General features: G+C 48.6%; 2 protein-coding genes across 13 annotated transcripts; both read right to left on the reverse strand.

Moving 5' to 3' along the window:
• Positions 1-55: 55 nt before the first annotated feature.
• On the reverse strand, positions 56-15,390 carry LOC308181838 (leucine-rich repeat-containing protein 37A-like). 11 transcript variants are annotated; one of them, XM_080565532.1, is made up of 14 exons: positions 15,289-15,390; positions 13,167-13,238; positions 12,647-12,718; positions 9,873-9,944; positions 9,356-9,436; positions 7,786-7,857; positions 6,779-6,853; positions 6,149-6,267; positions 2,738-4,146; positions 2,539-2,634; positions 1,581-1,645; positions 812-872; positions 577-725; positions 56-492 (listed from the first exon to the last, which is right to left on the reverse strand). In XM_080565532.1, exons 5-14 carry the CDS (start codon positions 9,412-9,414, stop codon positions 282-284), a joined length of 2,316 nt encoding a protein of 771 aa, XP_080421658.1. In that variant the 5' UTR covers positions 9,415-9,436; positions 9,873-9,944; positions 12,647-12,718; positions 13,167-13,238; positions 15,289-15,390; the 3' UTR covers positions 56-281. The 11 variants fall into 11 exon arrangements, with proteins under 11 accessions (XP_080421658.1, XP_080421659.1, XP_080421660.1 ...); XM_080565533.1 differs by having other exon boundaries at positions 2,738-4,143; positions 9,873-12,718; XM_080565534.1 differs by having other exon boundaries at positions 56-489; positions 9,873-12,718.
• On the reverse strand, positions 14,082-21,745 carry RDM1 (RAD52 motif containing 1). 2 transcript variants are annotated; one of them, XM_080565553.1, is made up of 8 exons: positions 21,607-21,745; positions 20,568-20,747; positions 20,060-20,182; positions 19,385-19,547; positions 18,710-18,808; positions 17,091-17,179; positions 15,477-15,609; positions 14,082-15,388 (listed from the first exon to the last, which is right to left on the reverse strand). In XM_080565553.1, exons 1-7 carry the CDS (start codon positions 21,691-21,693, stop codon positions 15,508-15,510), a joined length of 843 nt encoding a protein of 280 aa, XP_080421679.1. In that variant the 5' UTR covers positions 21,694-21,745; the 3' UTR covers positions 14,082-15,388; positions 15,477-15,507. The 2 variants fall into 2 exon arrangements, with proteins under 2 accessions (XP_080421679.1, XP_080421678.1); XM_080565552.1 differs by having other exon boundaries at positions 14,082-15,609.
• Between the last annotated feature and the right edge of the window lie 56 nt (positions 21,746-21,801).

Genomic DNA, 21,801 nt, shown 5'->3' on the forward strand with positions numbered 1-21,801 from the left:
AGCCACCCCCCGTCCGCCCCCAGGAGGCTCACATGGCTCACCACCTGCACGGTTCAGTAACGAATCCTTTTAATTTCAACCCCCCGAGTCCTTCCTGGAACGAACGCGCCAACTCTGTGCAGCCCCTGACACGCGGAGGCTCCCCGCGCCCGGCCTCCCGCTCGCTGCCGCCAAAGAGGCCGCAGCGGCCTCGCACCGCCTGGCAGCGGGGCCGGCCGCGTGCCCCTGCGCGGAGGGCGGCTCTCGGTGCCCGGCGCCGCACCGCTGCCGCTGCCGGAGCCCTACGAGGGCTCCCCGTCCCTCGCAGCCCCGCTGCTCCTGTCCTGCCGGGCCGGGCTTGGGGGCATCCACGGCGCGTGGCCTCCCGGCGCGTCCTCCTGGGCGGAGAGGGGGTTTTGGGGCGCAGCGGGGTTGCAGGGCGGAGGCGCCGGGTCTCCAGGCAGTTGCATTTCCGCGAGATCGCAGCCCTTCCCAGAGGCCGTGGACGTCCTGCTGAAATAACAGCAAGGCAGCGAAGGGAAGCGTAGCAGCTCTGCACCAGAGCAAGAAACAGAGGCAGGCAGCGTCCCCACTTACTTGAGCTCAGACTTGCCAAAAATCTCCTCCTCAGAGGACTCTTCATCATACAGCTCAATTATGGCCTTCTTAAGTTGGTCGTCAAGAGGTTTGTACAGGTCTATAAGCCACTGGGGTTTGGTTCTTCTCTGATCTGATACGTGAGAGCCCTGGGAAGCACGAGGGAAGGGAACGTTTCTGTTCGGTGGGCAGCCAGCAGGCAGAGGGGCACACCTCAACCAGTCTCGGCCCTTACCTGCTCTCCAACGTCACACTTGTTCTTGCGCCACCTAAGCGGCAGGAGTTTCTGAAAGAACCTGAAAAAAAGGAAAACAGGATGAAAAGTGAAGGAAGCTGGTCACGGCAGCGTGTAGAGTCGGGCAACTGGCATTTACAGTGCGCAACACGTCCGGATCCAGTGCGTGGAAGGAAGCGGGAGGAGAAAGGCTTGTGTGCATCATCTCTCCAGAATTCACCTGCCCTGCAGCCCCGCCGGGGCAGGAGCCTCTCCCCACGTAGGGTGAAGTTTTGGCTGACCTTAACAGCCCCAGAAAGCACCCAGGGACGTTCCGGTTTAGGATGTGACGGCATCTAGAGAGCACAGGAGCAACTCTGCAGGGCGAGGGGCAGGGGGCAATAGGGCAGCGCTGCCATCACGCCGAGCAGCGAGGCGGGATCGTGACGGGGCAGCTCGGTCAGGCTGGGGCTGGGTGAGCCACGGGGACACGGGGCCTGGCAGGAGCCCTGGTCCAACAAACCCACAGCCAGGGCGAAGCATCAGCGTGCTGCCTCGTGCTGCCTGGGCGTCTGCGGAGGTGCTGGCTGAGAGCTGAGCGTACAGCTGTGCTGATTACTCACGCTTCGGGGTCCCTTTTCTGGGTCTCCTAAAAAACGGTATGTTTTAAACGCATCCACTCGGCTGGTGAGCCTTCCGTAACCAGTGCCTGTGTGCTGGGGGCCCTCTGGGGTTAGGTGCTGTTCAGAGAAAGGACTGTTTGCAGTGGCACGGAGGAGGGAGTAATTACCATCTTGGTCGTGATTTACTGGTGGTTTGCGGTTGGGAAGCAGCCGCAGGTTTTTGGGAGCAAACCTGGTCAAGGAGAGAGAGAGAGAGAGACTTGTAACATCAGGATTTTCTCGTCACACTCTGCGAAGCAAGGGGAGGCCAAAAGGTTGTTCCTTAAACCAAGTGTGTTATATACATGTGCAAGCCTGTGCCAGCAGCCACATTTTTTAGCCAGAGCCCATCCTCCCTTCCTGCCTCCCCGCTCTCTGCCTTAGGAATGACCTGAACTCCCAGAGCTCTCCTAATCTCAGAAATGTTTATGTCTGCCTTTCTTATCTGTGCAGTGCTTTGCAGGGTACTCCCCTTCTGTTTAAAGCTGACCTGAAACATGTAGGTAGGCTTTTAAAGAAATAAAAGCTTTTTCCAGGGAGAAGCGCCCGTGAAGGAGGCTGATACCTGCAGTCACGCTGGGCCTTCGCCCCTGTCTGTCCCTGGCGCTGCTCTGACCCGCGCAGGGCAATTGCAGCTTGCACAAGTACTTGGTTTTGGCAAGAGTGAAGGAAGCAAGGGAATCACTGTGTGGCTGGAAGCAATCAGCACCCGCAGGAGAGCAGGGCAGGGTCAGGAGAAGAGCCTGGCAGGAGATTCTATAGGGCCAGGGTGGCGCAGGGCAGGGGCTGTGGCATAAAACTCAGGGAGGGGCTGCTGGGAGAGGCTGCGATGGCAGGGAGCCCCCCCCAAAGGAGCTGAGAAAGCAAAGCTCAGAGCTGAGATCTGGACAGGTCGTGAAGGATGCCAGGATGCCCCCCGAGCTGTACGGTGTGGGAAAACACCCCCTGCGCCATCCAGGATGCCCACAAATGCCCACGTTGGCACCCTGGCTCTCACAGGTTGTGCAGGGAGGCACCACCCCAGCCCACGTGCTCCGGCTGCAAGGCTTGACTGCCAGCTGCCCGTCTCACGAGTTATCTGCTCACCTCGATGAGACAAATCACCGTGAGATTAATCGTGATGATGAGAGACACCGATATCGCCAACAGCAGCTTCTTGCCGGAGCTGTGCTCTGCTTTCCACTGGGACAAAAGGAGAGAAAATCGGGGAGGGAGAGACTGTTACTCCTCCCATTCCCCACTGCCCAGAAGGATCACATCCAGCAATACCCCGCATCCGCCCTACCTTCCCCGCGAGTTTCCTGCCTGCTGCACCAGCCTGGGCCGTGCCGATGGAGATGTTCCCTTGCAGGAGACACCAGCCTGTGCGAGAGGAGGCTCCCTGCCCAGCTGGCCTCTTGCTGAGCAGCTTTACGAGCAGCCCTGTCTTTGAGACCATCTTTGCACAGGACAGCTGGACATCAGGCAGGCTGCAGTCCATCCTCAGGGCTCGCGCCACCTGGGCGATGAACGTCCGCAGGGCTTTGTCTGGGACCAGCAAGCGTAGGTGATGCTTGGCCTTGAGTTCAAAGAGGTCTCCTTGAACCAGCACGTCGTCCGGGCTGTCTGAGCTTCTTTGTTTAATGAGGGAATCGAATCCTTCCTTTGGATGCTTCCAGTGTGGTTCTGTGCTCTGATGGGTGCCCAGGAAATGCTCACCCACAGAGGAGCCCTCATTTTCAGCCATGTTCTCCAGCATGCTGCTTGCAGGGGGGCGACTGTTGTTAACTGACAGGTTAGAGGAAAAAGGTTGTTTCATGTTTTCTCTCTGTTCTCCTTTACTTTTTGTTGGTGTGGGCTCTTCTTCTGGATTCACATCATGAAACACATTGTAGAAAAGCTGATTATTTTTATTCAGACATGGGCTATCCTGCTGCTTGTGCTTTCTGTAAGCCCAGACATAGCCCTGCCTTGGAGATGGTGTTTCCTTTACATCTTCTGCATCCTCCACATCCCCCATATCATGAGTTTTCTTGGTCTGTTCCACAGCATTGGGGTAATTTTGCATCTCAAAAGACGCAGACAAATGAGAGGCCTCTGCTGGGGAGAGTGAAAGGGAATGTTCTGAAGGAAGTATGGATCTTTTGTGTTGTCTGAGGATGGAGATGTTGTCAGTAGGGTTTAACCTCCCAGCTACTTCCCATGGGCTTAACAGTGCATGGTTCAAACCTAAGTCACGCAGCTTTTGCACCCAGCCTGAGGCTGTCTCTTGCTCTGGGATCTCATACCTGGCAGGTGTCGGCAGGTGTGAGGTGGTGTTTTTCACAGTTACGACACTTTCAACCATGTGCATCTTCTTCTTGAGCTCAGCCACTAGTGCTTTCGCTAGGAAATAGAGTTTTCTCTTATCACTTTCACTGGTCCAGTCCATGTGCTGAATGCTGTGCAGCATCAGCTCCTTACTGTTTTTGCCTTCCTGCCTGGAGAGGTGCTGAGGGGAATATGAGTTTGTTCTGGAAATGTGATCATTCGGGTTACTGAGATCACCATCAGTGCCAGCTGGGCGCAGGACAACTGCAAGCGTTGCGGTTTCTTGGTCTCCAAATGAAGGCTCCTTGGGCTTGAGGCTTAACACCGTGCTGGCGGTCAGTTTTCTGGATTGAACTGCTTTCATTATTTCTGCTTGCGCCTCTGCCAGAGAATCTGTGTGAGCTGCTGAACACCAAGAGAGCAGATCAGTGACTCCTGCGTCACGAGAAACTTTCTGCCAAAATGCAGGGTCAAAGGTTTACCCTGAACAGCAGGAGCTTGTCTTTAAGACAAAGGAGTGTGTGAACTGAATGGTGGAAGTGTTACAGATGGGAAAAGTCTTGTTAAATCAATCAGATTATCTCATCGGGGCAGACCAGATAGATGTTTTTTCTGGTGTCTCCCAGGGCTCTGTTTGGATCAGTGTGAAACATCCTGGGGGAATGGGTTTTCTGTGGGAGAGTTTCCCATAGCTTGATACGAGTCAGCGTTGAGTTGCTAAAGTCACCGTAAAGCTTTTTAACTAGGAGTGAGCCTGGAAAGCAGAATACCCAAAGACACGGTGTTTGTCCCTGCTCGGTTATCCCAACTAGCCCTTCTCCCTGCAGGCAGGAAAGCCTGGGATATTTCGCATTAAAGTGCCTCTGGGTTATTGTCCAGCTCCCCAAAGCAGTGATGGGGCTGCAGTCAGAGCAAGTCCCTGACAATGGAGAGCTGATTCTCTGCGGATGGATGCAGTTCCCTTCAACCAGGCCTAGAAGAAGTGGAAGATGTGGACATTTGACCCAGAGTGATGCAAAAAGTCCAGGAGAGCGTCTGCCCTGACATGCAAAAGGAACACGCTGAGTCTGCAGCTAGCATAAGTCTTTCCAAGAGTCTACACTGAGGCTGCAAACACATCCTTATCTCTAATCCTGCTTTGCAGATAGCTTAATGCTAGAGGCAGGGTGACATGGTCAAGAATCTTTACAGATCACAAAGGTATTTCACCCTTTCTTCCTGTTAAACTTATAGGAAATTGGACACATGAGCATCTTTGGGCGTCTAGCCCTAAATGGATTAAGCGGCCTGTTTTCCCTAGATGTGCAATGAGGTTAGGCTCATTTGTCCACATCCAGTTAGAAAATGAGTTACCTGGGGACCTTGGAAACGTTGCTGTATCTATTTGCAGAAGTCTAGCTTGTCTCTGCTTTGAGTAGGATGGTATTTACCCTGTGCAAAGATTGAGCAGGGCAGTGCTCACTCTGCACAGACTAGCAAGACAATAATGCCTGGTGTTCACATAGTGCCCGGCAAAGGAGATCCGAGTTACTGCTCCCTCTTCTACAGAGGGCAGACATATCTAGCAATTTTCTCAGGTCACCCAAGCAGTTTTTGGAGCCTGAGTGCCCTGGCCCCCCTCCAGCAGATCACGAATTACAGGAGGTTTCAGCCAAGCCTGCCTAGGGGCACCCATGCTCGGTTATGGTTCCTGGGGCTCCCAGCACGGGTGGCAGGTTTGAGGTCCAGCTCAGCATGTCCCACCCAGCCAGCGTGATCTGAACTCTACAGGACCCTTTGGCCATGCCAATGCTGTGTCTGGCGCTGCTGTCACTGCTGAGCTGTGACTAGCCAAGGTATGGTGCCACTGGAAAGGCTCAGGAGGTTTTCAGGGAAAACCTGGGGGGTTTATGTGCCTTCCAGTGCTTGGGAATAGTACTGGGCACACATGATTTACTTGGCTAGATGTGCTGTGTGGATTGGAAGCTCATGTGTTTGTTTAGCCCTGCAAGCTATTTCTTCTCAAGATAGTATTTGACACAAAAGATACGTGTAATCGCCAGTAACTTTTCAACCCTTGTTTTTTTCCAAGTATTGTTCTGAAAAGGGAAATTTTTGTGCCTGTGGCTCAGGGAGCACAGTCTGAGGTCTCCCAGGTCTCACCTGAGCTGCCTGCACTGGCCTGTGGGCTGATTAAAGGCCTTGCTTAGATGAAACTCCTTGAGCTGTGCTCAGTGAGCCACACAGCATCCACCCAGTTTTAGTGTCCCTGGGACTGGCCAGGAATCACCAAGCTGGGCTGCTGCCATCGGGGTGGCCAGCACAGGCTGGGAACCCACAAAATGGGGCCTTGCTACAGCACCTTCTAAAGCTAGAGCAGATTTGGCAAGCCTACACCAAAAGTGGCATAAAGCATGAGCAAACCTACCGCACTGGGGAGTGCTGGTGGTGCACAGATCCTCGCAGTGGAACTGGATGGTCCTGCATGGGGTTTCAGTGGTGTGTTTCTCCTGGCAGAGGCAGCAGGCTGTATCACTGGGCAGTTTGCTAAAGATAAGAGGTTACTGGAGAAAACCCCAGCTTCTCAATCCATATCTATGAGTCTAGCTCAGGTAACAAAGATAGTGCTCGGTTTTGCTTGGATTTCTTCTACAGCTCTGGAAAACTTCCCCCCAAACCCCAAATCCCACTGGACAAATACGTGCTCCAGATTTCTAAGTGAGGTTTTGATAGGTTTCTAAGAACAAAATGTTCATTTTACCTTTGAAAATGGAACCAATCCCAAAATGCAATTTGAAACAGAAACACACCCCACCTTGACTTAAAACTTCCCTTCGAAAAACCTGGAACATGTCACCTAAATAGTGAAATTCTGATACTTAGCAGGTGAGTTTGGGAGTTCTCAAAAGTAAACACCAAACCTTAGGCTTGTGTGTGTGTATGTGTAGAAGGTGGGAGTGTTCTGATTTAACAGTAAGCTGATTTGTCTCCCATTCAGATCCCTTATTTCAGCAATTGCAATCTGCTGGCAGCTGGGACCAAGTCTCTGCATACTCACAGCTTTTCCAAGTGGACTGTTGTCAGGAGGAGTGTGAGCAATGTCAGCTGAGTCACTTGTGTTGCACCCAGGTCTCTGAAAGGATTTGAAAAAACACATTAAATTTTTAAGCCACTTTATGGAAACTCTGTTCCGAGAACAAGCCCAGGTCCCTGATGAGCGTGGTGTTCTCAGAGGGATCCACTTCTGCTAATCAGACAGAAGTAATTCAAAACCCCATTCCTTTTCTGCTTTGATGTGCTCCCGATCATAGGGCCTGAAGCAGGAGGGGGTCCTGCAGATCGCAGGGGAGCCTGATGCAAACAGAAAAGATTCCCCATCTCAAAGCCCTCCTACTGCTGTCCCGAGAGCGAATCCAGTCCTTCTCCCTTGCTTGAAGGAAAACTCTTCTTGCCCAAGATGATGTTTGACCTCAGAAAGAGAGATTATACCAGTGAAAGGAGAAAATGTGCTGAGCAGAAAGCTAAGGGTATCTGTGGGATACCGGGGCTGTGAGCAGGAAGGACCTCTGCAAAAAGCACGGGCGCTTTCCTCCCTGAAGAGTCATGGAAATATGAGTAAGAGCCATAGGATGGTGTGAATCATGATCAGCACAGAGCATCACCTGCCCTGGGCTGTGTCAAGGCAGCAGGCTCAGGACATGGGGTGGGCAGGAGCCCAGGACTGCTGGCACGACTGTCCTGGTTACCGGGAGCTGCTCAGCACACAGGCAGGTGTGGGGGCATTCCCAGACCCTTCAGGGCACTCCACAGCCCCAGGCCTGGCTGGTGTTTTGTCTTTTCCAGTTTGTGTCCCAGCTCCTTGGTTACTTTGCATCTGGGTCTGTGCTGGGGACAGACCAGAACTGCTTGGCCTTTGCCTGGCTCTGCTGGTGCCAGTTATTTGTGCCTCTAGCAGAGTAAGGCTGGGAGAAAAGATTTTCTACCAGATCTCTGCTTTCCTGACAGCAGGGCACTCAAGAGAGACAAAGTTCTATATGAATCTGATAAAAATGAGTCAATACTTACAGATATTTGACTGAAGGCAGCTCAAAGAATGATGTGTCATTGATAGCAGACAGGGGGTTATGGCTTAGGATCCTGCAAAAAACAAGCCACTGTGACTGGGTGATGGGAAGGACGTGAGCTGTGTGTGCAAGGGCACATGCAGAAAGCATGTCTGTATGTCCCATGTCCTCTAATGTACAGAGACCCAGAAGTCTGTAAAACCAAGCTCGACTGTGCAGTAGGCACTGGAGAATTGGGAAATGGTTAAAACACTTACTATAGAGAAAAAATCCCAGTGGTTCCTGAACTGTATAAACACAGCTAAATCAAAGTGAATTTCCACTAGATCATTGCAAAGCATTTCTGTGATCAGCGTTTTTTTACTCTTTGCCAGACTTCAAATTTCTACCTTTTAAAATCAGAGAGGCCCAAAGAGAGTTGTGTGTGCTGGATCTGATGCTGAATTATACTGAAATCCCCTTTCCAGGCTCTTCTATACAGTGTGAGTGGTGTAAAGAGGTTTATGGTTGATAAGGATCCAGCCCACTTTTATGGATGGCAGATGTGGATTTGGCTGAACAACTTTTACTCAAACCTCCCCAAAGAATTTCCTTTCAAGTGGAGAACAAACATAGGAAATTTCAGCCTGAAGATAAAAAATTGGCTCAGTACTACGTGTGTGAGGAAGGGCCTGGGATGAAGGCAACAGACAGGAACAGATGCTGATGGGCTAATTCACACAATACAGCAGGTCCTGATTATCTCCAGCTAAAAGAGCAAAAGGCCCAGAAGTGTTTCTTCTGGAAAATACAACATCTCTTTCTTTCCTCTTCAGCTCACGCCTTCTCTTTGCTTCCCTTGACCGGGACTTTGATGTTATTTTGGACTTTTACTTTCCATATTTTCTTACATTTCCAGCGTCCATAAACTTTTACTCTGTTACTGCACCCAGCCAGCCAAAGCTGCGGCCTAGCCCTATGGGAATTGCTATTCATCATTCCTTCTCCTGCCTTATTTGGTATATCATGTGAGAAGTATTGCTGTTTTCAGGAGAGCAGGGAGACTGTGGCCTTTTCTTTATGTATATGAACCCTCGGTGGGCAAAATGCCCCAGCTTCCTTTGGGTCCATATGGAAACAGTGATCCTATCCTTGGAAGGGCTTCTTGACAGAACTGTCTAGGGGTTAAGCCGTGTTTTCTTAGACACCAAAAGAACAAAAACCCCACCCCTTTTGTGGATGTTTTTGAGCACCTTTATTTTTAAATGCAAATAGGCAAAGTGAAATTTCTGACTAGAAATCCAGGTCACATCCCAGACCCCTCATTTCCCTGCCTCTTCTCCCTTCCTACCAGCATTTCTTACTTATCCATCTCCCTGGGCTCCCTCCACAGCTGTTTGAACCCAGTGTTGGTTTGAGGAAGCCCTAGAGAAGAGGAGCAGGCCAGAAAAAGTGGCTTTCGGGATGCAGACTCCTGGTGGACCCTGGATAACATCCAAAGCAGGACTCAGCTCTTTACAGACAGCAAATTGCTCTTTCGACTGTCACTGCAGAGACCCACTCCATCTACCTTCAGACCTCGTTATACTCACAGATTCTGTAAAAACTGCATCCCATGCCATGCCTGGAAAGTGCCATTCTGGATCTGCATGATGAGATTTCCACGGAGGTTTCTGGAGGAAAAGAAGATTGCAGAAATGAATCTGTTCTGTCCTCCAGGAAGCTGGAGTGGGGCAGTATTGATTTGTAGGAAATATGCAAATCCAAGGTAGAATAGGGAGGAAACTGCCACTTTCTCATTCTTTTAACCTGTCAAGGAGAGGAAATGAACTGCACATGTGCTTAATCTATTTGTGTTCCAGGATACAGTAAACCTTCAAGAAATGGCTCCTATTATGGCTGCATTTGGACAACCACACTGATCTCTCATCCTGTTGTGGGTCATCCAGCCATCTGCATTGATCTCTCTAGCTCTAGCTCATCTAGTCTTTATGCAGAAGAAGTTTAGACATTATTTTAAAAATAAAAGGAACATTTTCTAGTACACAAAGGGTTATAAATGCCAACAGACTTCAGCAAATACACTAGAAAGAAATTACTACAACTCACATAAGCTGCAAGAAAGGAAGTGGCTCAAAAGCATGCTCTTCAATCGACAGGATTTTATTGCAGGATAAATCCCTGTTAAAATTAGAACATGAAATGTTGATTACATTTGCACTGTTGTATTTACTTTCCCTTGCTTTGACACTGGCAGCATATATGTCACATGGCTCTGATTTCACAGTGTTTATATCTGATACTAGCTTGCAGTGGTGTGTAACCTGTGATAACCCTCATGACTGGAGGTGGCTTTCGTCTCAGCAATTTTTTTCTAGCTTTGATCCCACAAGAATTATTTCAGGACTTGATTTTTCCTCTATGATAACAAAAAATAATCTTTAGACAGGCACAGTTTAGCAGCTGAGGAAGCATTTGCATGGACCACAGCAATATGTGACCCTCTGGATGTGCTACAGAGATTCAACCTGCCTTCCTGGGGTGCCATCTGGGCTTTGCTTGCTGGAGACAGACAAAAGAGTGTCTGAACACTCTTCTAGGGCTCAGAGATGGCTTGGTAAGTACATGTGTGATAACAAATGGTTGCTTTTCTCTTAATCCCTCCCTCCTACAATGCAATTTGTTAAACAGTTATATTCTCCTAAAGATGCGAAATCAGAAACATGGAAGTTTGGAAATGGCACAATGAAGGGTTAACCAAAACTCCACTTTCCTGCACAGCTCTGCTGTGAGATGTGTGCAGAGACTCGGCTGCTGTGGGATTCACCTGGCCTAGCTTTAGAAATGAAAAGGTTCATCGTCTCAGCCTGAATCAGCTGCCCAGGCTTGTTCTGCAGTAAACAGCGAGAGAGAAATACTTCTGGGGAGTGATTCATCCCTGCCTCAGAGAGGTTCCTAAGATCATTTGGGTGAATGGGAAGTGCTTGTTCCTCTCCATGGGGAATGAGAGCCTGAACAATTAGCGTAATCCTAGGCAATTATTAAGCGTCTAAAATTAGAGGAGATGAACGCACAAGGTTTCTTCTGTAGGACATGGCCTCACTGCTGGAGAGCGTTGAGGAAGAGCATCAGCAAGCAACTGCAGCTCTCGTCTGTGGGACCTGGACCTCTGAGGAGGCAGCTCCAGCAAGAGCCCAGCAGTGGGGCAGCCAGAGCAGGTGGGAGGAAGGTCTTGGCACATGCGATCTCAGAAGTGTTTTGGAGAGTTCAATTTACAGCCTTGTGGAAAGGGAATGTGGCTGGAAGCCTGTTTGTGCCCAACCTGACTGATTTAGCCTGTAAACCACATCCTGCAGAACATGCTTTCTGCTTTTAAGTTTTTGGATCCTTTTTTTCTAAGATGTGGGGCATCAGTACCTGCTAAGAACACACAGGGAGGGACACTACCTAGTTTTCCACTCATTCCCCAGCACTGAGACAAGGCCTAGATGCAGCCCTGGGGCTGCCTCACTGCAGGAGCTGCTCCAGAAAGGCCAAGACCACCCAGTATATGCCTCCTTCCAAGCCAATGTAAGTACTAGAAAATACAAAACCTCCCTTTTTGTGAGAAAAATGCTAGCATGTAAGGGCCACACTCTATAAATGACACTACAAATGCAGATGGCAGTGGAGCTGAGATAGTTGCAATGATCTACAGATGTGAGCAACAGAGATTTTTTTGGGACACGTCTCTCATTTCAACTGTTCTAGTAACAGTCAGACGAGCGGGGCCCAAAACATGACCCTCATGAGCCAACTCCAAGCCAGGGCTTCAGTTGCTGTCAATTTTTCACACCAGTAGTAATTTTTAATTCAAGATGAGATTTGTATTGAGAACTGTAAGGCTCAGGAAATGTGGGCTCTGGGCACTAATGCTCTGAGCCTCTATGGTGGATTTATTTCTTGGCTTTTAGCCTTTTCTAAGCAGTCTGGGGATGAGAAAAGAGAGGATGACAGTGGCCAAGTAAAAATCAGAGAACAGGGCAAGATTTTGCTGCTCTTTTCTCACTCTTCCTTTGCATGTACCATACAGGCAAACCCAAAATATGTAAAAAACTGAACTTTAAGGAGAACAAAACCTAGTACTTCACTGCTCCCTCCCAGACAGTGTGAGAGTACTTGTTGCAAATTCATGTGACATTGTGTGGTCTTAGATTCACATTTGTTTCTCCTCCAAGAAGAGAGGGGACTCAGCTGGATACAGCCTCGAGCAACCTTTGAGGTTAGCCCTACTCTGAGCAGGAGGCTGTAGCAGAGACCTCCCAACCTCAGTCTGTCTGGGATTTCAGCACAGGAAGGGACATAAGCAGCCAGGGGAGTTTCAGGAATACAGTAAGCAAATGGAGAGACCATCCCAAGAATGATCAACAATATGGGGTTCTGTCTTCACTGCAGCAAATATCTTTCCATCCAAAGCTTAGCAGAAACAAGGCATATATGGGTTTTGCCTTGTTCTAGGTGACTGTCACCCCTAAAAAAATTGGTCCTCAGTTAAGAAAAGTCAGAGGCAATCTCCCAGGCTGTGGGAGGCCATGGTTACATTGAGGTTGTCTACAAGTCAACCAAAGTCCTGTGGGAGAGGGGAGCAGCCTCCTCATCTTTGTTAGGTTTGGGGAAATGAAAGCTGCACCACATCTCCATGTGCATCATCCCACTGGCCACTGTTGCAGCACCAAGACACCCTGTTTTGCTGTGAATGTTGCCTGAAACGGGAAGAGTAAAGCACGCTTTCATGGGGTGGGAAGAGCAACGGGCCCAATGGGAGGGTGAGCCACTGTCTCCTCCAGCAGTGTGCTCGTCTGGGCCTTTCTGCCTGCCAGGAAGAGGACAGAACCTGTACATACAGGTGCTTCAGCAGGAGCAAACCCTCCAGTGAATGCCTCTTCACTGCCCTCAGATCATTGTCCTGGAGAACTCTGGAATGAGACAAACAGACATTTACTGCTACACCAGGAGGAAATAGTATTTTCAGGGGAAAATATCCTGCAATAGCTATACTAAAAGACCTCTTTGAGTCACTACAAGGGTCACTACCACACATCTGAGGAACAGGCACTTTCTCCTGAGCTGCTGAAGCTAACTGTAACGTGATCATTGATTAAATAGGCACAGGGATGGTCCCAATGGTCCCATAGGATGGAGACCATTAGACTTTCCCATGAGGGTCACAGCTCATAGCATTTCTTGCCATTCCAGGAAGCACAGGGGCTTCATGCCCGTCCTTGGTGAGCAGCTCAGCTTTGAATTCACATGGAAATTGTTTGCGTGGCTGCTTGTACTCTTCATACTCTTGGCTCAAAAAACAGACTGCCTGGATTGAAAATATCTGAACCCCTGACATTTAAAATGCTAGAGAATACTTACAAGTACTCGGCCCATGGGTATTCCCTCCACACTTGCTTTTCAATGGAAGAAATAGAGTTGCCAGTGAAATCTCTGCAAAGAAATGGTTGGCACATCACTATCATTACTAGTGTGCTGTATATAAAAGGTCTGCAAAATGGCAACTTGCAAACACATGCCCTGTGCCCTGTGTCAGAGCTGCTCCTTCCCCGTAGCACAATTCTCGGGGACTTCAGTCAAGACTTTTATAACATTATGTATAAAGTCCTCTTTTCCATTCCATAAACCTCACTGCTTCTTTGGAAGACAGAGGGGTCCTTGGAGGGCTAGGTATGCAACTGGAAAACCCACTCCCCTGCAAATTTGGCTGCTAAGGTAGAGCAGAGTTGCCCTGGAGACTCAAACTGCATAGCCCAGCTTCACCCCTTTAAATTTCCACACAAACCCTTGGAAACCACCAACACCTGCAGCTGGCCCTCTGTTGGGTGTCCCCTGTGGTGAGGCCAGTACAGGGTGGGTGGATTTCAGCTGACGCCCTGCCTTAGCTCTCTACCAGGCAGGGGTCAGCAGGTGCTAAAACACCGAGGAAGGGACAACGGAGAGGTCTGGACGTGGGGGAGCAGCGCTTCCAGCCCTGCCCCATGGTACTCACAGGATGGAGAAGGCCCAGCGGCGGGTGGCCCGGGGCACCCCAGCCATGGAGGCCCGGCTGCAGTTCAGCAGCCGCCGGTGGCAGCGGCAGGAGGCCGGGCAGAAGCCCCTGGGCTGCTCCCGGACCGGGGCTGCTGCCAGCAGCAGTGCCAGGAGGAGGAGCGGGCAGCGGGGCCGGGGCAGGCTCATGGCGCTGCCGCAGGCCCAGCCGGGGTCGCCGGGCAACCGGGCCACAGGCCTGGGGTCTGCGCAGGCCTCGCCTCACCTCACGGCTCACAGTGGAGGTTTTGGTTAATTTGGATGTTGTTTTTTTTTTTTTTCCTTGCTGTGGGATGTCCTGCCCCTAAAAAGGAGCATGTTGAGAGATTTTCCTGTGTATCTGGCATTCCCGTGAGGAAGGCTGACCCCACCACCACAGCACGCCTGCACTGGGAGGGGGCCCTTCCACCAGGCTCTCACTGCTTCCACTCAAAAGATGAGTTATTAAACATGCTGATAGGAAACAGAGCAATGGGGCTTTAATTTCACATCAGCAACAAGTATTTCCAATGTGAATAATAAGAAAGAGGAAGCTGGGTAATTTGCAGCCAGTGTTTCATTTTATAAATATGATCTCCTGAGAACTTGCCATGATGGAGGTTTTACCACATCCCTCCGAGGTCTGCTCTCATGCTTAATTATTTCCACTTGTAAAACGTTGCATCTTACTTCCCATTTCAATTTTTCTAAATTCAGCTCCCAGCCACTAGATCTTGTTTCACCTTTGCCTTCCAGGTTAAAAAACTCAACCAGTATCAGGTGTCTTCTCCTTGCAGAGCCGCAGAGTCCTGGATTAAATCACTTTTTTTTTTTTGTTTTGTTAAATAAATATGCCACACTCTTCTCATTTCAACATTTGTACTCCAGACCTACAGTCATTTTCATGGGTCTTCCCTGAGCTTTCCCATTCTTCAGTTGTCTTTTTACCAAAGACAGAAGGCAAAAAATCTGAGCAGGGGTTTGTTATCAAATACGCATTCCCTCTCCCACCACATGCCCTTGTGATCTTGGGAGCTCAATGTACCTTCCCACTGAATATGCTGCCTCAAAAATTCACGTATCACACGAACAGAAATACAAAATAAGATTTTTCTCAATTTAATAAAAAACGTGTTCTAAGTTAAAAAGAATCTGCTTTAAATTGTAATAATGTCCCAACTGCTTGGTTCAATACATCAACACAGGACTTAGGCTTATCTCTTTAAGCGAAATTTCCCCTAGAGAAGTATTTTTTTTCTGTGCCTGTGCACACATGTGTAAGTACCAGAGCTACTCCTGCTGGTAAGACATCTCTCCCTGCCTCTGACTTTCTCCTGCAGTTCAGAGCTAACCTGAGCTGCAGGCTCTTGCAGCGAGGTTTTTTTCATTTTATTTTTCTGTAAGTGCTATGCACATCTGTTATGCTGTCCAAATAATAACCATGCAGGTAAGCTGGCTTCCAGATATAGCTGACCTGGATAAGCTGACAGGAAATCACTTCCTCTCCAGAAACAGCATACATTTTTGGGCTTATTTTAGCACCAGTAGGTTTATTGCCCATTTCTTTTGTTGTTCTGTATTTGGAGAAAAACAAAACATTGGAGATGAGGCATACGTCATTGCACAGCTTTAGACATTCATTCCTAATCAAACGCTACAGACCTTTTGGAAATGATCTGAAGAGAGACCTGCACTAATTAGATGGCATCTCCCAGCTAGGGAACTCATCATCAAAACTCAGATCAGAAAAAAGTTCTTCTTCAAGGTCAAACTGTTCCAAGGGCAATTCATTGACCTGGGGAGAGAAATCCAAGAGTAAATTTCTTTCTCTACGAATTTTTGCTTCTTCTGTCTGCACCTAGAAACACAGTGTATTTTTACCATGTATAAAAGATGGCCTCCATAGAATTTACAAATTCAGGAACATTTCTGTTTTGGAAATACTGAGCAGCATCACAAGAAAATGAACCAAAAAGGACACCCAGAAGCTCTCCTCCCAAGCAAGTCCTTCCAAATTCCTGTCTGTAAGCTAGCCTCATCAGCCTGGTAGGTGCCTTGCAGAGAGAGAGATGAATTAACTCCCCCACACCACCACCAGGGAAGTGAGGTGGCTGCGGAAGTGAGGGATGACTCTTGTTCAAACAGGGGTTAGGGAAGCAGCAGGTTTTCTCTGCGCACTTCTTTTATGGTCACTGCATGTTAGGACATTTCTCTGTGGGTTTAAAAGAAGTCAGATAGAAGAGGCAGTACAGAGGAAAATACAGAGAGAGAACAAAATTACAGAAATTTAATCATCTCAACTGAAAAAACAAATGGGGTAGATGTTAGTTACTTCACACACAAAAATACCTCATATTTTAGTTACTTTTCAGTAAGAAAGGAAGACAGTTCTGCCTGTGGACACTAGGTGACTCAGTGTCATCAAATGGAGCAATGTGTCACAAGGTTACTTAGACACTTCCTTCATGCAAACTGCAGGAGTTTGACACTATGCTGTGTGTGTTGCTGATGCATCATATGAGACTGATGCTTGCTTCAAAAGAGCACCAACCATCCCTGGTAAATAGCATTTTTCAAATGAAGGGAGATAAAAATCTGCTCAGGACTGGTTGTATGAAAAAGCTGGCATTCAGAACTCATCTCACTGTGCATGATTATAAGAGTTTTACTGTTGTACCTGGGTATTTTTGTTTGGTGCATGCTAACAGATCCCACAATTACCTGCAAGGATTTCACCAAAGCTTTTACTGATCTTTGCCTGGGGTAAAGGTAGGTTCACAAAGCAGATTTCTAGATGGGCAGTTTTATTTATTAAAGAACTTATTAAAAAATCATTTGATCTAACCTACTGTAACTTTACTGGGATTTTCACTTTCACAGATTCTATGAAAAGCAGGCTTTTGCACTGTCATGTGTCAGACCTATCAACCTGCACTTTAACGGTCCTGTAGCCTAACTGCTCGCTTTCCTGCTCCAACAGGGGGACTGGACTAGATGATCTTTCAAGATCCCTCCAATCCCTAACATTCTGTGACAATATGATTCCCGTGATGTCTAAAATATACATGCATTTCTATACAGAGTTGCCCAGGAAAGTAAGAGTTTTAAAACCTTAGTGTGCTGTACAATTCCCAGATGTGATTACTTTCTGAAATTTGAACGAGGTAATTGCATAAAAAGAGGATGTGAACGGTTGTAATAGTTGATAGCTGTATCTCTGATCTCTAGATGTACCATACAGATACTATGCAAAAGCTAAACATCTGCTGGTCTTACCTGAACAAGCCCCTTCAGTTCCTCTTCTGTTAAGGAGTCTGTGGGCTCCTCTTGAGTGTGGTTGTACTCCACAGCCACTTTACCGTTCTCTGAAACAAGCACACAAAATAAACAGCCAGAGATATGCTTAGTGTGCGTAATGACAATAAACCTACCCTCAGCTCCAAATGGGACAATTCTACTTCATAATGCTTTCCGAGTGGTTGGCTGGTCTGAATGAGTGTGTAAGGAACAGGTCATTTTATTGTCCCTTAGCATAATGTGGGGCTCTAATTTATTTTCTTAAGTAATATAACCATTTTACTTTGAAAAATTAATCTCTCAGTAATGGTTTAAGAAGTGCTTGTGGGCTGCAGCATTACTACAGATGTGGACAGAGCTTCTGATTCCTGCTGCCATGCCTGGACTCAGAAATAAAGGGTTTGATCTTCTTTCTACTGTCAAGCAAGCTTCAGTGTAAGCAGGATTGGGCGGTGCCACTTCCAGGAGTGCTGCAGTTCTGAGAGTTGAGGAAGGAAAGAGCTGAAGGGTTTGTCACGTTAATTATGAGGTACAGAGGAAAAGAGTGCTAGTTACTGCATTGTGTAATGCTGTGTGGATCTGCAGAACTGCTTCTTTCTCTGGCTTGCCTGCCTGTCTACTCTGCAAAAAACGGAAAGGCTCTGACTAAATGGAGTGGAAACTGAAAGTAAGGAAGCAGAAATCTGTGGAGAAGATGGAGCATGTTAATTACCGGTCTCTGTGTATGTGATGGACCAGAAGGCAGGAAGCACTGCAAAACACCTAAATACAGAGACTCGCCTTTCTAAGGAATACCTTAAAGAATCCAGGGGAGGAAGCTGGCAGATTATTTAAATCCTGCTGAATTCAACAGAATTTAAGTTCCTGCTCAAATGGTTTGCTGTATCAGTACCACAGCATGAGATGACAAAGTCCCCTGTGAGGATAGTGGCACTGACCTGATTACATGAGAGTCTGTCCTGAAGTTGAATGCATTACAGACTAAAGTATTCAGATACCACATAAACAGGTGTTATCTAAAAGCTCAGAAAGCACAAGACCTGGAATCCAGAAGCAGCAGATCTAGCAGTTTCTGTATAGGCACAGAGCCAGCTTCTATAATTAAAAAAACTCAAAGGAGATAGCAGGCCCAAAGATGCAGCACTGAACACAACAGTGGGGCAGGGACCATTGATAGCACCTGACTGGCTTGGAACCAGGTCAGGAATGGGCAAAGCTCTGCAATTCAGTTCACATTACCTGTGGAACTAGAAATTCTTCACATCGCCATTCACCATGCACATGTACTGTGCTAATAAGCTCTACCTTAAACCCTGGCTTAAATATAAAGCCAGGGTTTATACTTCAAGCATTTGCATTTTTTGAAACAGTTTCAGTGTCTTTATCATAAAAAAATCCAGCTCCTTGCCAGGTTTTCCTTTCACTCACATAGCTTATATGGTGAAACTACTCAGTGTTACAGCAGCGAAGATCACAACACAAGTTTGATCCTTTCTGAGACCCTCCATACAGTGAATCCTGAGAATTCATGTCAATTATCACGGAAGTCATATCATTAGTTTAAGCATCCCAGTGTTTAATACAAAAATAGGCCTTACCTAAAACTACGAGGAGTATCTTCTGAAAGGCGCTAGACAAAGCTTTCCCAACTGCGAGTTTCTGAACTCTTCTTGTAGCTGTGACAAACTCAAGAGGATCTATACCAAACAAACAGCATGTTATTAAGATGATAATCTGCATATGAAGCACACCAGCTGTATTACAGTAGCATATGTAACCAAACACAGCTTTATGGATCTGGTAACAAAGCTGCTTTTATTTTGGGAGTTGTTGGCTGCGTGGCAGCACTTTCACAAAACCTTCATGGGTCAACCCGAAGCAGCACACAGTCCTCAGCCCTGGGTCAGAATCCTGCCCAGGGCAGCTGGCAACGGGGAGCCCAGCTGGCATCAGAGCTGCATCACAGACACAAAATTTCTTAAGAATCATATGGTATGGTTACATCAGGAGTGATCGTGGTGGGGAATGAATAGCCTTACAGGTGAGAGGATGAGAACCTACAGGGGAGGTAAGTGTTCCTGGCATGACACTGGGAGGGAAGAGGCATGCTCAGGATCCCTTGCTGTACAGCACAGCAGTGCACAAGTCCCTGCACAGATCCTTGTCTCCAGCTAAATTCATATACTACATCAGATCCTCAAACTGTGGAAACAAGATTGCTCAGTGTCTGTGAAAGGTGCTAGAAGAAACTTTCATATGCATGCAAAACGTACCTTCACCGTTTTCAATGTCTGCCTCGCCGAGGCCAACTCCTCTGGTGCGTATCCCATGGTTGGGCAGTGTCACTTCCACAGCACCCAGGTATTTCACAGATCGCTTCTGTAATGTCTTTCCCAGGTCCCCATTCTCATCATCAAAGCCAGATACATTCTGCAGCTGTTGGGAACACCACAAATGATTAGTTAAGATTAAATAGGAAGGGGTATTGTGACCACTTAGGCCTTTGCTTGCATAGCACAGACCTTCTCTGCAGCGCGTGACTCCAAGGTAGCACATGGTGGAGGCAGAACAGGGATGCTTACTGTTTTGACCCTATTTTAGAAATGGCTCATAGTCCCCATCTTCTGGAGTCTCGGACAACTCACACACTTTCAGCACACGAAGACAAGCCCTGGCACTACTTTAATCACACTTAATCACACTTGCATGAAAACCTGATGCCCCCATTTGTATAAACAGAAGCTCAGCCAATGCCCTCACCCACAGCAACCTTTTCTCCCTAAGCTTTCAGAAAAAACGCAAAACCCAAACTGCAGCTCCTGTAGCTGTCTTCATTATTTGCTGATTTGAGGACAATTCTGTTTATTCTACCAACGGCTCTAATTCAGAATAGGGGATGGAAAGAGAAAGAGGGGAAAGATGGTGAATGAATATAAAGGGCCCCTTACTGTGATAATGCGACTGGACCAGCCATTAAAGCCAAGGTAGTGGTTGGCCAATTCCTGGCACTTGTTGCTGTTGAGAGCAAGGACTTGTTGCTGAAGTCCCTTCTGCTTGGTGCAAACACAAACCTGTCCAGGAAAGAGGAAACATGGTTAGCAAGGCTTTGCTTGCAAGATTTCCACTGTGGACACATCATTGACGGCTCCAGGAGAGATATACATACATTACCTATTTCCTAACAGCACAAGTATATCTGATATGCATGAAATATTGGTTACCCAGGAACAGGGCGCGCAAACAGAGGGATTCTGGCATTTTACTCCTTAAGTGCCACCTGGGAGCCAGTGGCGGGTGATGTCACCACTGCAAGGCATGCAGCAAAAAGTTAGTCAACTTTTGATGAGAGGCACAGGGAACATCACTGAGATCAACAAATATTTCCTGTGATTCTACCCTACTGTTGGAAGTTGCAGTGCTGAGTGCTGCAAGTGGCTCATCTGCGGCCTCGCTTACCTTCAAGGGAGATTTCTGAAACAGCCTTTGCCCATTGCACGCACGCTGGGCTCTGCTGGCATCTCTGTCTGAGTAAAACTTGATGATGGCGTAATACCCAGGCCCTGCCACGGCAGCGTTTCTGTGTGCTCGCACGGAGTACAGCAGCCCAAATTTTGAAAACACTGAAAATAGGGAATGCTGAGGAAAAATGAGAAAAAAAGGGTCTTTTGAAGAACATCCACTGGTACTCCAGGGAACAAGCAACCCTGACAGAGACAGGACCACTCACAAGACCTAATTACCTAGAAAACGAGGAATGTTTCATTACTGTTCCTGCTGTATAATGGCAATGAACCCTGGAATGAGCAGCAAGACTGGAGATGAGGAGATGAGGCTTTCCCCATAAAAACAAGCTCAGCCTGACGGGACCCCTGACCCTGACGTCTCACGAACAGCATCTTCCAGCCTCTGACCCAGGAGGAGAGCAGACAGACGTGGTGTTTCCAGCCCCCCGAGTTATCCTCAGCCCTGACTGCTTCTTACCCTCTTCCATCCTGCTTTACGTGGCCACGCTGTTTTGCTGAAACTTTCAGTTAAACACTAGCACAATATTTTGCATGCTAAAGGGATTTTGTTTCAGCTCTTGGACGTTTTGGTCTCTTAGTTTAGCTTTGCAGACCACAGGGGCAAAAATCACCCTGCGGCAGCCTGCCACCCTCCCTGCGGTTGCCGAGTGCCTCAATGAAATTAAAATAGGATTTAAAAAAATAAAAAAGAAGGGAGGGGGGGTGGTGTTAAAAACTATATTAGCACACGGGGAAGGTGATGGGAGAAGTGGCCAACTGCTGATGGGGGGGACTGGGGCCTTAGGTCTGGGTAGGGAGAGGCCTCTACGGGGTCCTGGCCCCGCTCCCAAGCCTCGGGGGGGACCCAGGGGATCCCGACCCCGCTCCTCAGCCCCGGGGGGCCCCGTGGAAGTCCCGGCCTCGCTCCCCAGCCCCGGGGGGGTCCCGGTCCCGGTCCCGGCCCCGCGCCCCAGCCCCAGGCCCGGCCTCACCTCCAGGCCCGGCGCCGGCTCCAGCCCCCAGACCAGCAGCGTGTGGGCGCTCCCCGCGGGCACCCGGAACGCCAGCACCTCGGCCATGCCCGGAGCCCTCCCCGCCGCCCGGGGCCCGGCCCCCGGCCCGCCCCGTTCCCCGCCGCCTCCTCGGCCCTGCCCGCCCAGGCCGGGTGCGCGGGCCCGGCGGGTGCG

This window comes from Anser brachyrhynchus (assembly GCF_964034855.1).
Source record: "Anser brachyrhynchus genome assembly, chromosome: 22".
Lineage (NCBI taxonomy): Eukaryota > Metazoa > Chordata > Aves > Anseriformes > Anatidae > Anser > Anser brachyrhynchus.

Coding starts and splice junctions, on each gene's coding strand:
- RDM1 (XM_080565553.1), bottom strand. CDS start 21,693: ATGGCCGAGGTGCTGGCGTTCCGGGTGCCCGCGGGGAGCGCCCACACG. Junction 19,548..20,059: donor GGTCCAGTCGCATTATCACA/GTAAGGGGCCCT, acceptor TGTTCCCAACAG/CTGCAGAATGTATCTGGCTT. Junction 18,809..19,384: donor AGACATTGAAAACGGTGAAG/GTACGTTTTGCA, acceptor TGTTTGGTATAG/ATCCTCTTGAGTTTGTCACA.
- LOC308181838 (XM_080565532.1), bottom strand. CDS start 9,414: ATGCAGATCCAGAATGGCACTTTCCAGGCATGGCATGGGATGCAGTTT. Junction 1,646..2,538: donor CGGTGATTTGTCTCATCGAG/GTGAGCAGATAA, acceptor CTCCTTGACCAG/GTTTGCTCCCAAAAACCTGC. Junction 726..811: donor AGTGTGACGTTGGAGAGCAG/GTAAGGGCCGAG, acceptor CGTGCTTCCCAG/GGCTCTCACGTATCAGATCA.